This window comes from Stigmatopora argus, chromosome 7 (genome assembly GCF_051989625.1).
Source record: "Stigmatopora argus isolate UIUO_Sarg chromosome 7, RoL_Sarg_1.0, whole genome shotgun sequence".
NCBI lineage: Eukaryota > Metazoa > Chordata > Actinopteri > Syngnathiformes > Syngnathidae > Stigmatopora > Stigmatopora argus.
The window spans coordinates 10,801,140-10,815,575 of NC_135393.1; the positions used below are offsets into that span (position 1 = coordinate 10,801,140).

At 38.7% G+C, this 14,436-nt stretch overlaps 1 protein-coding gene across 10 annotated transcripts in view; it reads left to right on the plus strand.

The window, feature by feature from the left end:
* ank2a (ankyrin 2a, neuronal) overlaps window positions 1-14,436 on the plus strand; it is a 76,042-nt gene that overhangs the window by 40,843 nt on the left and 20,763 nt on the right. For 6 of the 10 annotated variants that reach the window (XM_077605887.1, XM_077605883.1, XM_077605888.1 and 3 more), the window contains 5 exons: window positions 9,245-9,322; window positions 9,550-9,681; window positions 9,864-10,004; window positions 10,110-10,320; window positions 11,250-11,328. In XM_077605887.1, coding sequence (XP_077462013.1) covers window positions 9,245-9,322; window positions 9,550-9,681; window positions 9,864-10,004; window positions 10,110-10,320; window positions 11,250-11,328 — 641 coding nt within the window. Of the gene's footprint in view, window positions 1-970; window positions 8,764-9,244; window positions 9,323-9,549; window positions 9,682-9,863; window positions 10,005-10,109; window positions 10,321-11,249; window positions 11,329-14,436 lie in introns of those variants that run through there. The other 4 variants (XM_077605879.1, XM_077605880.1, XM_077605881.1 and 1 more) reach the window with 4 other exon arrangements.

Here is a 14,436-nt window from a genome sequence, read left to right on the forward strand (position 1 = left end):
AACCAGTACTTAAAGAACTCCACATTGGTAGCAAATCAGATAAATTTGCATGCAAATCAGGAAAAGATATGTCGGGCATGATTTCCTTAATGAATACTGACTTGGATCAATTGCAAAATACCAGTCCAGTAGTAAATCAGCCACCACAAAAGATTATTAGTGAGGAAAATTTTGAACAAATTATCATAAATAAGGAAAAAGAGGGAGATATGAATAGATTTCCATTTGATAGTATTGAATTTGGTACAGACCAAGAAACTGATCATCAATTAATTGAAGGACAATCATTGAAAATGGAAGATGAAGAAGCAACTCTGGGTGGAGTATCGAAATGTGCAAAAAGGAGATCTGGCTTGTTATCGGTCCAAAATGATTTGGATCTGTTCCTAGAGTCAAGGCCAAGGCCAGGGTTGTCAGAGGAACAGAATAGTTTGGGAGGGGAAATTGAAGTGACAGTTTTTGGAAGAGACAAAAATGGTACTCATTATTCAAGTGATGAACAGAACTACAAAGAACTTACGGGGACCCTGCAGGTGAACAATCAGACGCCTTTGTGCTTCCAGGATGAAGAAGTTAACGAAGGAATAGTGTGTTCAACAGGTGACCATGCAACTGAACAAATCGCAACTGAGGAACCGCTTCTTCAAGAAGTCCACATTGGCAGGAAAACAGATTACCAGGCTGGAACACAAAAGGATATGTCAGGGTTGGTGTCCTTAATGAATGCTGACATTGAACTGGGTCAAGAAACCAGGCCTGTAACCGATCAACCCCCACAAGATCATATCACTGAGGACATTTTTGAGCAAACTATCCTTATGAAAGGCAAAGATAAAAATGTTAATGTAATTTCTTCTTATGTGGCTGGATTTGGCACAGAACAGAAAGATTTTGGAGAGATTGATAAAAGCGAAGACCTTATTTATAACGCACCTCTTACCCATTTGGAAAATGACAATGAAAAACTTTTAGTGGCTGCTCAGATAAACACTGCTGATGAAGGCATTATATCTGCTGAACCACAAATTGAAGAAGTCTATTTGGGCAGGAAAACAGATGGTCAGAGAGCGTCAAAAGATATGTCAGGGCTAGTGTCCATGTTGCAAACGGAAATGGATCAAACTGTCGAATCCAGTCTTGTAACAGATGAGCTGCTAAAAGATGAAATCATTGAGGACACTTCAGAACAAATAATCCTAATGAAGAAAATAGGAAGAGAAGCCCACCTACTTTCTTGTGATGAATTTGGTTTTGGCACAGAACCCCAAATTTTTGAGGAACATGAAAAAATTAAAGACAAAATAAAGACACCACATTCCAGTCTGGGCAATGACGATGAAGAACTTTTAGTGGCCACTCAGGAGAACAGTATTCATGAAGACATCACAACAGATGAACCACAACTTGAAAAAGTCTACAATGACAGGGAAACAGCTGATCAGGCACCCACACCATTGAAAAATGTGTCAGGGTTAGTGTCCTTACTGCAAACACAAATGGGTCAATCTCCCGTATACAGTCCTGTAACAGACGAGATGGTACAAGAGGAAAACAATGAGGACACTTTGGAACAAATAATCCTAATGAAGACAATAGAAAGAGAAACCCACCCAATTTCTTGTGATGAATCTGGTTCTGGCACAGAACCCCAAAATTTTGAGGAACATGAAAAAATTGAAGACAGAATAAAGACACCACATTCCAGTCTGGGCAATGACGATGAAGAACTTTTAGTAGCCACTCAGGAGAACAGTGTTTATGAAGACATCACAACAGATGAAACACAACTTGAAAAAGTCTACAATGACAGGGAAACGGCTGATCAGACACCCACACCATTGAAAAATATGTCAGGGTTAGTGTCCTTACTGCAAACAGAAAAGGATCAATCTCCCGTATACAGTTCTGTAACAGACGAGATGGTACAAGAGGAAATCAATGAGGACACTTTGGAACAAATAATCCTAATGAAGACAATAGAAAGAGAAACCCACCCAATTTCTTGTGATGAATCTGGTTCTGGCACAGAACCCCAACATTTTGAGGAACATGAAAAAATTGAAGACAAAATAAAGACACCACATTCCAGTCTGGGCAATGACGATGAAGAACTTTTAGTGGCCACTCAGGAGAACAGTATTCATGAAGACATCACAACAGATGAACCACAACTTGAAAAAGTCTACAATGACAGGGAAACAGCTGATCAGGCACCCACACCATTGAAAAATGTGTCAGGGTTAGTGTCCTTACTGCAAACACAAATGGGTCAATCTCCCGTATACAGTCCTGTAACAGACGAGATGGTACAAGAGGAAAACAATGAGGACACTTTGGAACAAATAATCCTAATGAAGACAATAGAAAGAGAAACCCACCCAATTTCTTGTGATGAATCTGGTTCTGGCACAGAACCCCAAAATTTTGAGGAACATGAAAAAATTGAAGACAGAATAAAGACACCACATTCCAGTCTGGGCAATGACGATGAAGAACTTTTAGTAGCCACTCAGGAGAACAGTGTTTATGAAGACATCACAACAGATGAAACACAACTTGAAAAAGTCTACAATGACAGGGAAACAGCTGATCAGACACCCACACCATTGAAAAATGTGTCCGGGTTAGTGTCCTTACTGCAAACAGAAAAGGATCAATCTCCCGTATACAGTTCTGTAACAGACGAGATGGTACAAGAAGAAATCAATGAGGACACTTTGGAACAAATAATCCTAATGAAGACAATAGAAAGAGAAACCCACCCAATTTCTTGTGATGAATCTGGTTCTGGCACAGAACACCAACATTTTGAGGAACATGAAAAAATTGAAGACAAAATAAAGACACCACATTCCAGTCTGGGCAATGACGATGAAGAACTTTTAGTAGCCACTCAGGAGAACAGTGTTTATGAAGACATCACAACAGATGAAACACAACTTGAAAAAGTCTACAATGACAGGGAAACAGCTGATCAGACACCCACACCATTGAAAAATGTGTCAGGGTTAGTGTCCTTACTGCAAACAGAAATGGATCAATCTCCCGTATACAGTCCTGTAACAGACGAGATGGTACAAGAGGAAATCAATGAGGACACTTTGGAACAAATAATCCTAATGAAGACAATAGAAAGAGAAAGCCACCCAATTTCTTGTGATGAATCTGGTTCTGGCACAGAACCCCAACATTTTGAGGAACATGAAAAAATTGAAGACAGAATAAAGACACCACATTCCAGTCTGGGCGATGACAATGAAGAACTTTTAGTGGCCACTCAGGAGAACAGTGTTTATGAAGACATCGCAACGGATGAACCACAACTTGAAAAAGTCTACAATGACAGGGAAACAGCTGATCAGGTACCCACACCATTGAAAAATGTGTCAGGGTTAGTCTCCTTACTGCAAACACAAATGGATCAATCTCCCGTATACAATTCTGTAACAGACGAGATGGTACAAGAGGAAATCAATGAGGACAATTTGGAACAAATAATCCTAATGAAGACAATAGAAAAAGAAACCCACCCACTTTCTTGTGATGAATCTGGTTCTGGCACAGAACAAACCCATTTTGAGGAACTTGATAAGTTTGAAAACAAAAATAAGACGCCTCATTCCAGTTTGGGCAATGATTATGAAGGGCTTTTAGTGGCCCCCCAGCTGGACAACTATAATGAAGAAATCACAATGGCTGAACCACTTCTTAAAGAATTCCATATTGGTGAGAAAACCAATAATCAGGGATCTACAGCAGTGAAAGATATGTCAGGATTAGTTTCAATAATGAAAAATGAAATGGATCAATCTCTTGAATGTACTATTGTCACAGATCAAGTACTACAGGAGGATATCATCATTGACAATTTTGAACAAATTATCTTAACAAATGGAAAGGAAAAAGATGTTCTCTCATTTACCTCTGAAGATGAGTGTGGCACAGGACAGAATAATTCTGAGGAACATGATGAAAATGAAGATGAAAATAAGACACCGTGTTCTAATTTGGGAAATGAATTTGACGTGCCTTTAGTCGGGCAACAAATGAACAGTGATAATGAAGACATCTCAACTGATGAACCACGACCTGAAGAAATTTACATTGTCAGGAAGACAGACAAACATTTCACCACAGCAATAGAAAATATGTCCGGGTTAGTTTCCATAATGAAAAACGAAATGGATCATTCTCTTGAATTTAGTCCTGTAACAGAGCAACTGCTGCAAGAGGATATCATTGAGGACAATTTTGAACAAGTAATTCTAACAAAGGGAAAAGAAAAAGACTTCCTCCCATTTACTTCAGATAATGCTAGGTTTGACACCAAACAGAAACTTTTTGAAGATTATGATGAGTTTAAAAATGAAAATATGGTTCCTAGTTGCAGTTCGGGCAATGATTATGAAGGATATTTAGTGTCCCCTCAAGTGAACAATAATGATAAAGAAATTACTATGGATGAACCTCAAATTGAAGAAGTCTGTGACAACAAAGCCAACAACCAAGGACCAGCAGGAGAAAAGGATATGTCAGGGTTGGTCTCCACAATGAAAAGAGACATGGAGCAATATCTCAAATCTAGCCCTGTAACAGAGCAACTGCAACACGAGGATATTTTTGAGGAAAAATGTAAACAAATTATCCAAACAAAAGGGGGGGAAAAAATTGTTCACCCATTTACTTCTGATAAGACTGGGTTCTGCACGGAACAGAAAGATTTTGAACAAAAAGATATACAAACTGAAATAAGTAAGACACCTTGCTCCAGTTTAGACGATGACTATGACAGACTATTAGTGACGCCTCAGACGTACAATGATAATGGAGTGTTTAAAACTGATGATTCTCTACTTGAAGAAGGGAATAGTGGCAGGACACTTGAAACCCCAACTCCTACAGGAGTGACAAGCAGGGCAGGGTTAACATTTTTAATAAAAAATGATTTGATGCAAAATTCAGATATGAGGTCTCCTCCAGATCAGGCACAGCACGAGCATATATTGGAGGAAGACTTTGATCAATTTATCACAACAAATGAAAACATGAAAGGCACTTACCCCTTTGCCTCTAATGAAATTGTGTTAAACACAGAAAAACCTCAGTCGAATTTGGGAGATGACCATGGAGAACTTGCAGTGGAACACATCACAATTGATCAATCCCAATGTGAAGAAGTCCGCTTTTGCACTAATGTAGACTACCAGGCACCCAGCGCAGTCAGAGATATGTCTGGGTTGGTGTCCATAATGAAAAATGACTTAGAAGATGAGTTTGAACACTGTAGAGTTTCCCCTCAGATGAAAAATGAGAATGACGAATACAAAGTGTATGAACCACAACTTGAAGAAGTCCATGTTGGCACAAAAACCAAAATTCAAACGACCACAAAGCCACAAGATATGTCAGGGTTGGTGTCTTTATTGAAAAATGGCCTGGATCAATGTCTAGAAACAAGGTTTGTACCAAGTGAACTGCATGAAGATGATATTATTGAGGAAATCTTTGAAGAAGTAACACTAACGAAGGCAACCGCAAAAGAAATTGGCCCTGTTGCCTCCAATAAATGTGAGTTTGGGAGAGAACTGAAACATTTTGACGAAAGTGTCGGAAGACAAGACAATAATAGGACATGTCCTTATAGATTGGAAGTGGACCTGGAAGGGCTTCCAGCGTCCCATCAGATTAACAGTGATGAAAGGATGAATGATGAGATCACAATTGATGAAGAACAAGAACACAAAGAAGTCCATATTAGCAAGAAATTTGAAGACAAAGTTGTAGTTGGAAACAAAGATGCTGATCATGCAAAGATGGAAGATTGTTCATTTGAAATAAAAACGGTCAAAGACACAGAGAATGAATGGAAAAAATCCCCAAATCCCGAAGACATTTCTGGGACATTGACTGCAGGCTTAAGTAACTTGAATAAAATTTCCGTGGAAGAAGAGGAAGAAAATTATTTTTATGAACAAGAGGAAGGAGATATTCAGGATGGCATGACCCATGAAGATAGAAGGCCAGCCATCATTAAAGAGTTCACTATGACAGAAGAATTGATTGAGCAACAAACCTCATATAAGCTATCTACTGATGGAATGGAAGCATCAGGCATGATGTCATTGCTAACGAATGACTTAGACCAATGTCTGTTAGATTGGCCGGTGACTCATCAGACTCCAGAAGAGGAGGACATTATCGAGAAGCAAGTTGAACAAGTTTTTCTTACTAGAGACCAGAACTCCTTAAGTGAGGAGAAAGATAAAAAATTAGAAAAGCAAGATGAAGAGACACTGCCTCAGATGCAAACGTCTGTGGTTAAAGTCAAAGAAGAGAGTCCAAGTTCAGTTAGTGAGGCACCATTCCAGGAAATTTACACTGATGATAATACTTGCAGAGTACAATCTAAAACTGAGAGGGATTTTTCAGGCATGTTGTCGCTCCTTGGTTGTGACTTAGACCATCATTTAAAGGAAGAACCAGTGCTTACAGAATGCTACCCAGCAGATGGTGAAGTTCATGAAAGCTTCAAACAAACCAAGGTATCAAAAAACATAGACAGGGAATCGTGTGCATCTCCTGAAAATAGCACTATGTTATCAAATGATGCCATATCAAAACAAAGCAAATGTAAGACTTATTTGCAGGAAGATGAACGTTGTGAAAATGTCCTGTCCAAAGAGGCTGCGTCTAAAATGTATTCTCCCGATGACTCAAATTTTAGTGACCACAGTGACAGGATTGGGAATTTCACAAAAACATATGAAACGATGGGTGAATGCAACAATGAATATAAAGATACATATTTTGGCAATTCTAGACCACAGAGGCCAGCAGATTTAAAGAAACTTGACACTGTCATTTTTAATGAACCGGTTAAAGAGCTCTCGCCACAAGACTCTCTTGAGGGAAGTCCAATTTTGGAGGATATGTCTTCTAAGAAATCCCCTGATTCCATTGAGCCAAGTCCTACAAGAGAATCTCCTTGTGCAGACTCTCTTGAGGGTAGCCCTACTCATTTAGAAGATAACAGGAAAATGATATTTTCAGCCAAGGGTGAGTCTTATGACACAAATATTTGTGAAAAAGACCTTCAGTCAGAAGACCACACAAGTATGCATACTTCCAAAGTAAATCAAGTTACCCCAGAAGAGGAGATGTTCAAAATGGCTGCTAGGATAAAAACCTTTGATGAAATGGAACAGGACGCTAAAACAAAGACTGATACATTCCCATATACTCCATCACAGACAAGTGATGTGCATGTTGAGCAAACTGTTCCAGCTGTGATACCTTCTTTACGAGATACACCAGAAAATTATGAACCAAAATCAGTTGAAGGAAGAGATATTGGTTTAAGTCTACACATGGAGATGGTACAGTCTGAACTCCAAAAACAAACAGAGGACATTTTTAAAAGAAGTGAAGAGTCTCCACTAATCAATTCCAAATGCCAGTTTGCCAATGAAAGTAATTCAAACAGTTGTACTGATGAGACACATTTTTATAGCTTTGTTACAGAAGAAATGTATCCAGAGAATGACAACGATAACCTACTTCAAGGACCATCTCAAGAACCAAAATATTTTACACCCAGAGGTGACCATTCTGTCACCCACACTGGACCAGATGAAGAACAGGAGAATTATTATGATCAGGCCAAAGACAATACAACTTTTGACAAATCACCTGATCAATCACCAAGTGATGACAAAACTCCTGATCAATTTCAGTTTGAAGAAGGAAAGTTATTTGAAATGACCAGAGGCGGTGCAATTGATTTGACAAGGAGTGTTAGTGAAGATGTTGAAGGGTATGCATTTTTCCAAATAAAACAGCATCCAGTTGACTATGTCGTTATAGAGACGACTGGGCAGGAGCATAGCACATTGTCAAAATGCAACAATAGTGATTCAATTGTAGAGGATAGCCTAGAGAAGACCACAGAACTTCATATTCCAATACCCAAACCTAGAACTCTCATATCAACTTCATGTGAGAAGTCAAAGAGTGACAAGGAACTTTCTGAAGTAGATCTTGGGAGCTCAACAGATGTTCAGCTTGGTTCACCTACTGGACTGGACAAGCTAAACCTCCATCAAGAGAATGACAACTCTCTTCACTCTACAATAGATGATCTTCAGTCAGGCACAAAGGAGAGCTGTGATTTATTATTCTCCTCTGCTGATGAGGACGATGAAGAAGATCAGTGCTCCATCATTGAGATGCCTTTTTCAAGCCCTTTCCGTGATGTCACTCAATGCAGCCAAACAGAGAAGGATAGTCACTTAAAACTGGGAGCATCCCCAGAGAACCTTGAGTCTGTTATGGTCAACGAATCAGTAGACCCCACCATGGTTCGAAGAACGAGATCTGAGACAGGTGATGATCAAAGTAAAGCCTCAAGTAAAATCAGCCGGAGTTGTTCTGACAGTGCTCAACCCACCTATGAATCCAACCTTTCCTCAGTTAAACCTCTTCCATCCACGAAACAAATGAAAGAAATCGTAATCTGTAAGAACGATGCATCCTCTATTTCTTTGGACACCGATGACATCAGCAGCTCAAGTCACAAAAGTCCAGATTCTGTTATCTTTAATTACGACATCCCAACCTCAAGCAGTTTAGATTTGGACCCTTTGACAGCTGTGCAGCCATCTTCTGGTACAGCTGATGTGTTTGAATCTAGGCCTATCTGGGATGACACAGTGGAAACTCAGATGGAGAGACTCACCGATGAATCATCTCCACAAAGCATGGCAGGTATGGCCAGGTCTACATGGGCTTTTGCTTCCTAGTTATCCCTGGCAGCAAGAACTCTTCTTCGTAAGACCTTTCTGGCATCACGTGTGTGAATGTTGTGGTGTTTACTGCATGTTGGTTAGCTTCTTGTCCATGTCATCTGTCCATGTCCTATCTCAAGATTGAGTGGTCATGTTGGTTTTAAATCGCAAGCTTAATTTCATGCCGATCATTGGTATCTTTGATACTAATTTAGCTTGACTAATATTTTTTAATTTCATCTGCAGATATTGACCATATAATCATATTTTTTAAATTTGTCATTGTGATAAATCCAACCTTTATCTTTCATCATTGTCAACATAACATTTCCACATTATTTCAGTTGTATTAGAATCTATAAAGCCACAGTTTTAGGAAAACTAGAATTGTATTTATAGAATATGATGTTTACAAGCACTGTTAAAAATACATGTGATCTGTTATTGTTGTGGTATTTTAGTGGATTGGCAGGATGATGCCGACAGGAAAGACGAGGCATTAGCTATCATTGCAGATCTCCTCGGCTTCAGCTGGACTGGTAAGCTGTCATTTGTATACATTTTATTTCATACCTCTGTATTCATATAACGTATGTGTATATATCTATATATAAATGTATATATTTGTGTGCATGTGTATATATCTAATATATAATAAACCAGAATATTGTGTGGTATCTAAAAGTGAATGTTATTATTTTGTCAGCAAAAACAGTAAGTATTCCTCCATATTTTGATTATTCCCATTAATTATTCCTCACTCCAGAGCTTGCAAGGGAACTGGAATTCAATGAGGATGAAATCCAATTCATTAGATCACACAATCCCAATTCACTTCAGGAGCAGAGCCATGCCTTGCTTCAACGTTGGGTTGAACGGGAAGGCAAACATGCCACAGGTACATATTTCAGCCTCAATTGACAGACTAGCACATTGTACGCCAGCTCTGAATACTGTATTGGAAAATACTACACCTTTAAAAAAAAAAAAAATATCATGTTTTCTTGGGTACATGCTGTACATGGGGTCAATAAATACATGATACTTGTAATGACACTACATTGTGAAATTATTCCACAGAAGATTGCCTGATCAAGAAACTGACCAAGATCAACAGGATGGATATTGTTCATCTGATTGAAACCCAGATGAACAAATCAATTCAAGAACAAACCTCTAGAACATATGCAGAGATTGAGAAGACCCTGGACCATAGTGAAGGTAGTTTTTTACATTTTTATTTTCTGGGTAAGGATTTTAATAGTCTAAAATATTTAGGTTTTTTTTCATAACCTGTCACTTACTTTTGGGTTTTCCTTATTTTAGTGTCCATGGGTCTGTCTTCAGTGCAAGATGATGTGGACAGTCCCCGGATTGTAAGAAGGATTGAATCTGATCGCAAACCTCCCCCAGCTGTATCTGAAGAGGATCTCTCTGTAGCTTCTCTACTTGACATACCATCATGGGCAGAGCCTGCTGGACATACCCACTCAGAGAGCGTGCATGGTGACCTTTTGGAGGAACTTGATATTTCACAGTAAAGTTTAAATTTTATCTATTTCAATTCTCAATATATTACATAGACTATACTTTATCTGTAGAAGGGATGATTTGTAGAAATTAAATAAGATTTATGTCCTGTAAGAATGTACAAAATTGAACTATACCAGCCAAACAAATTTGAGTGCCCGGTTGTCTGGTTAAATATCTGAGAACAGTGACCACAGGAATCACATGCAGGAAAGATATATTGAGGTAGTACATCAATAATGTGGGCATGGATTAGTGTGTTGAATTCTCAGTAGCCTTTGTATCCATTTTTTTACAAAAATATTTGGAGGTCTTACTATTCATTCTCTTATCCTCACTTAAGTTATGGGTGTACTTGATTTTGACACCACATCATTTTTCTAAAATGTCAAATGTCTGCTCAATGATAAAGAGATGAATAGTGCACTCTCCAAATTATCCTGACTATACCGGTGTAAGTGTGGTTACCGCATTCGCCTCAGAGTTCTGAGCTCGAGGGTTCAATCCCTGGTTTGGACCTTCCTGTGTGGAGTTTGCGTGTTCTTTCTGGGCTTGCGTGGGTTTTCTCCAGGTACTCGGTTTTCTTCCCACTTCCCATAAACCTGCATCGTAGGCTATTTGAACACTCTAAATGGCCATTTGGTATGCATATGAGGTTGAATGGTTATCTGTTTCCTTTTGTCCTGCAATTGGCTGGCCACCAATTAAGGATGTCTACGGCCTGTTGCCCATAGTTGGCGGGGATAGGCTCCAGCACACCCGTGACCCTTGTAAGGATAAGCGGCACGGAAGATGAATGAATATTTTATTGACTCTACTTTTAAATCATCTTCATTGAGTACGGAAAAGGAATTACCCAGTCTATGCTAATGTGTGTCGTTTAACCTATGATTCTTTGAATGCATAATTTTTTAGTCTCTGCTTTGTGTTTTACAGTGAACTCAACCCTAACCTTTGGATTTCAGATGATGTAATTGCACACGAACATAGATCCAATGTCAACTTGGATGAGCATGTAAGTACGCTCCCCACCAAAACAGAAGGTGCAATGAAGCGCAAAGAAACTCAAGTTTTTGATGCTGAGTACAAAGTGAAAGAACGGTCACTATCCTGCAATGTTGAAGTTCATGTCATCAAGCCTTTTCACGGCAGTGGGCAATGGCAAGTGAAAGAAAAATGCAGCCAAAACGTCTCTGGTACAATTGTTGAGAAAGACGATCAGTGGTCAACAAAAATTTTGAAGTCACCATTATCTGGATCTATAAGTGACATTAGTCTGATTTTGTCTGAGTCAGACCAAGCTGAGACTGACTTTAAAGAGATTCATGAATACAGCAATATTTCCCAGATTGACATTCTAAATTTCTCCGAAGAAAAGTTGAGTCGAACCTCTGGTCCCGCAATGTTTGCTTTACCAGAGCATCACCAAGCAACTTTGGCTATACCACAAGAAAAAAGAAACTTGAATATCAAAAGTGAAGTCTTACAGAAAAGTCCTGTTGAACTCACAGCCCAAATCTTTAAAGAATTTCATGGCTATCTGAAGGCCCCACAGATCCCATATGAGAATATAGATTCTGATCCTATTACATCAAACAATGAAAGCACTGTAAGCCAAGTTCACGATGTTGGGTTTCGGGATACTATCTTCTTCATTGATGATGATGATGATGATGATGATGATGATATCCAGATAGTAGAATCCATGGTTATTTCTGCAAAGTACCAACTAATGGATGACAATGGAAACACTCATTTGGCATGTGACTCAACTGAGAGCTCCAATATTTTTACCTCAATTAGTTCAGACAGTGAGAAATATAGAACAAATACAGTCTCTTCCAGCCTTTATCTCCATAGCTATGCACAACAGACCTCAGAGCAAGATGAAACATTGTCTACCATCTCCACAGATTATGACACTCATGTTTATGAAAAAGGTTTTCAATCAGCAGAATATTGGACATTAGGTGACATTTCACCTCGGCGTTCATCACCAGAATCTGTAATGTCAATCAGTGATTATAGGGCAATGTCTCCTGACTCTCCTCTCAGCAGAAGGAAGGGCTTTACTGCAGACCTACCCTTAATGGACGCGAGCTGGGCAAACTTTTCAAGCTCTAATAAATATATTTCCCCTGACATAACTGAAAATAATACAGATAATCTATCAAATATGTGTAATCGAAGAACACAATTTAATGGAACAGATATACGTAAACAGAACTTTGACTCACAAGTTGCAAAATCCAGACTGCTTTTACCTAATAGTGGACTTATCCAGGGAGAAATTCCAAGTTTCACTTCAAGCGTTTTGCCATTTGAACATTTGCATGAATTAACTACCGTCAATAAAAATAATTTGAAAGATTTAGACAAAGATAATCCTTCATATGAGTGGGCAGATCTGGATTCCCGTCCATTCTCACCACAATCTCAAACTTCACAGTGCAGTTTCTCATTTCTTGAGATCTTGCTGTCTGAACCAACCCGTTCGGTACTCATGAGTCAATATTGCGATTATTTTATACACTATTCAGGGGGTAATCAAAGTTCAAACCTAATAACACAAAACAAGAGAGAAATGTTTGATGTTAGTACTTTAGAAACGAAATTGCTCTTAAATCAGAAGCCGTCTAATGAAAGTCAGAAAATATCAAACGCTTATCTGCCACCAGTTTTACAGAAGTATATAAATTCTCCGTCATCACAATTGATTGATGATATAAATCAACATATTGCAGAAAAACCTGAATCAGGGAAAAAATTCTGTACTGCAACAATAGATACGAGAGATTGTGTAAATGAGAAAGACATTACTATTCCAATGTGTCCTTCACGATTTGAAGAAAAGAAAGAACATAAGGAATCATTTCTCGATTATTGGTTTTCCAAATTGGAACTTCAACCTTCTTGTTTAGAATCCTTAAAATATGAGCCAGATGTTTCAGGAGATTATATTGCAAAAATCAATCATATTACATATTCTGGTGATTCATCCTTGATTAAAGAATCAACAGACACTAATCTCTATACAAAAGACAAATTTGACAAACCCTCCCTGGAGACCTCTTGCAGTTTGTCAAAAATACAATTAGGTAAACCAGTTGTCTTTACCTTCTTGGAAAGACCAAAGTACGATCTCGCATTTCCAAAGAACACAACCATTGCATTAAAAAAAGAGCAACCTGACAATAATGAGGATTTGTTCGAAAACAACTATAACGCAAAGCTTCTATCACCTTTTACAAAGACAGGATTCTCAATTACAAAGTCTTATTTGTCCTCTCCAGTTTCAGTGGCATCAGAAAACGTTAACGCAGAAAATAAAATTATGGATATACCTAGCCGCCCTCAGCCATTTGTACGTCCTTTTACATATGCAGATGCCGTCCGCGGCTTTACACAAGAAATAGAATCAAATAAAGTGATAGGTTTTGAGGCCAAGGAGCCGTTGCTAAAAGCTGACTCCTTGGAGGAATTGTCTGGATTTTCTTTAGATGAGGTAAACATGGAGGCGAGGCCTTGTTCCCCAGAATCTATTGCTTCACATTCTGAACTTAGGGCTCTTTCTCCAGACTCACCTGTTCCTCAATTCGATACAGTCAATTTTGAGTTTAATGACCAATGCTTTAACGAAAGGTCGTACACACCACAGTCAAGCGTTTCAGATTGGGAAGGTTATGATCTGTACCTCACCAACCTTTTTGATGAGACCAGACCATTTTCTCCAGAATCTGTTTCCTCGGATATTGAATTAGATGTCTTATTTAGCGGGAGGGAACTGTCTCCAGATTCCATTTCATCAGAGAAAGACACAACCCTTGTTACGGATGGTGTGTTAGACTTCAGAGCATCCTCCCCAGATTCGGTTGCGTCAGTTGGCGAATGTTCATCTGGTCCTGATCTAACATTTACTCTAAACAATAAACAACATTGTAGTTATTACCTATTCTATTCTGAAGACAGGCCAGTTTCACCTCTTTCAACATTGTCTGATGTTGAGTACTCCGAACTCTGTCGCAAGGATCTATTTGATGATGGCAGGCCAGAATCACCAGATTCAGTAGCATCAGAAATTATCAAAGCAGAAAATAAAATTATGGCAATTCCAGTTGGACCT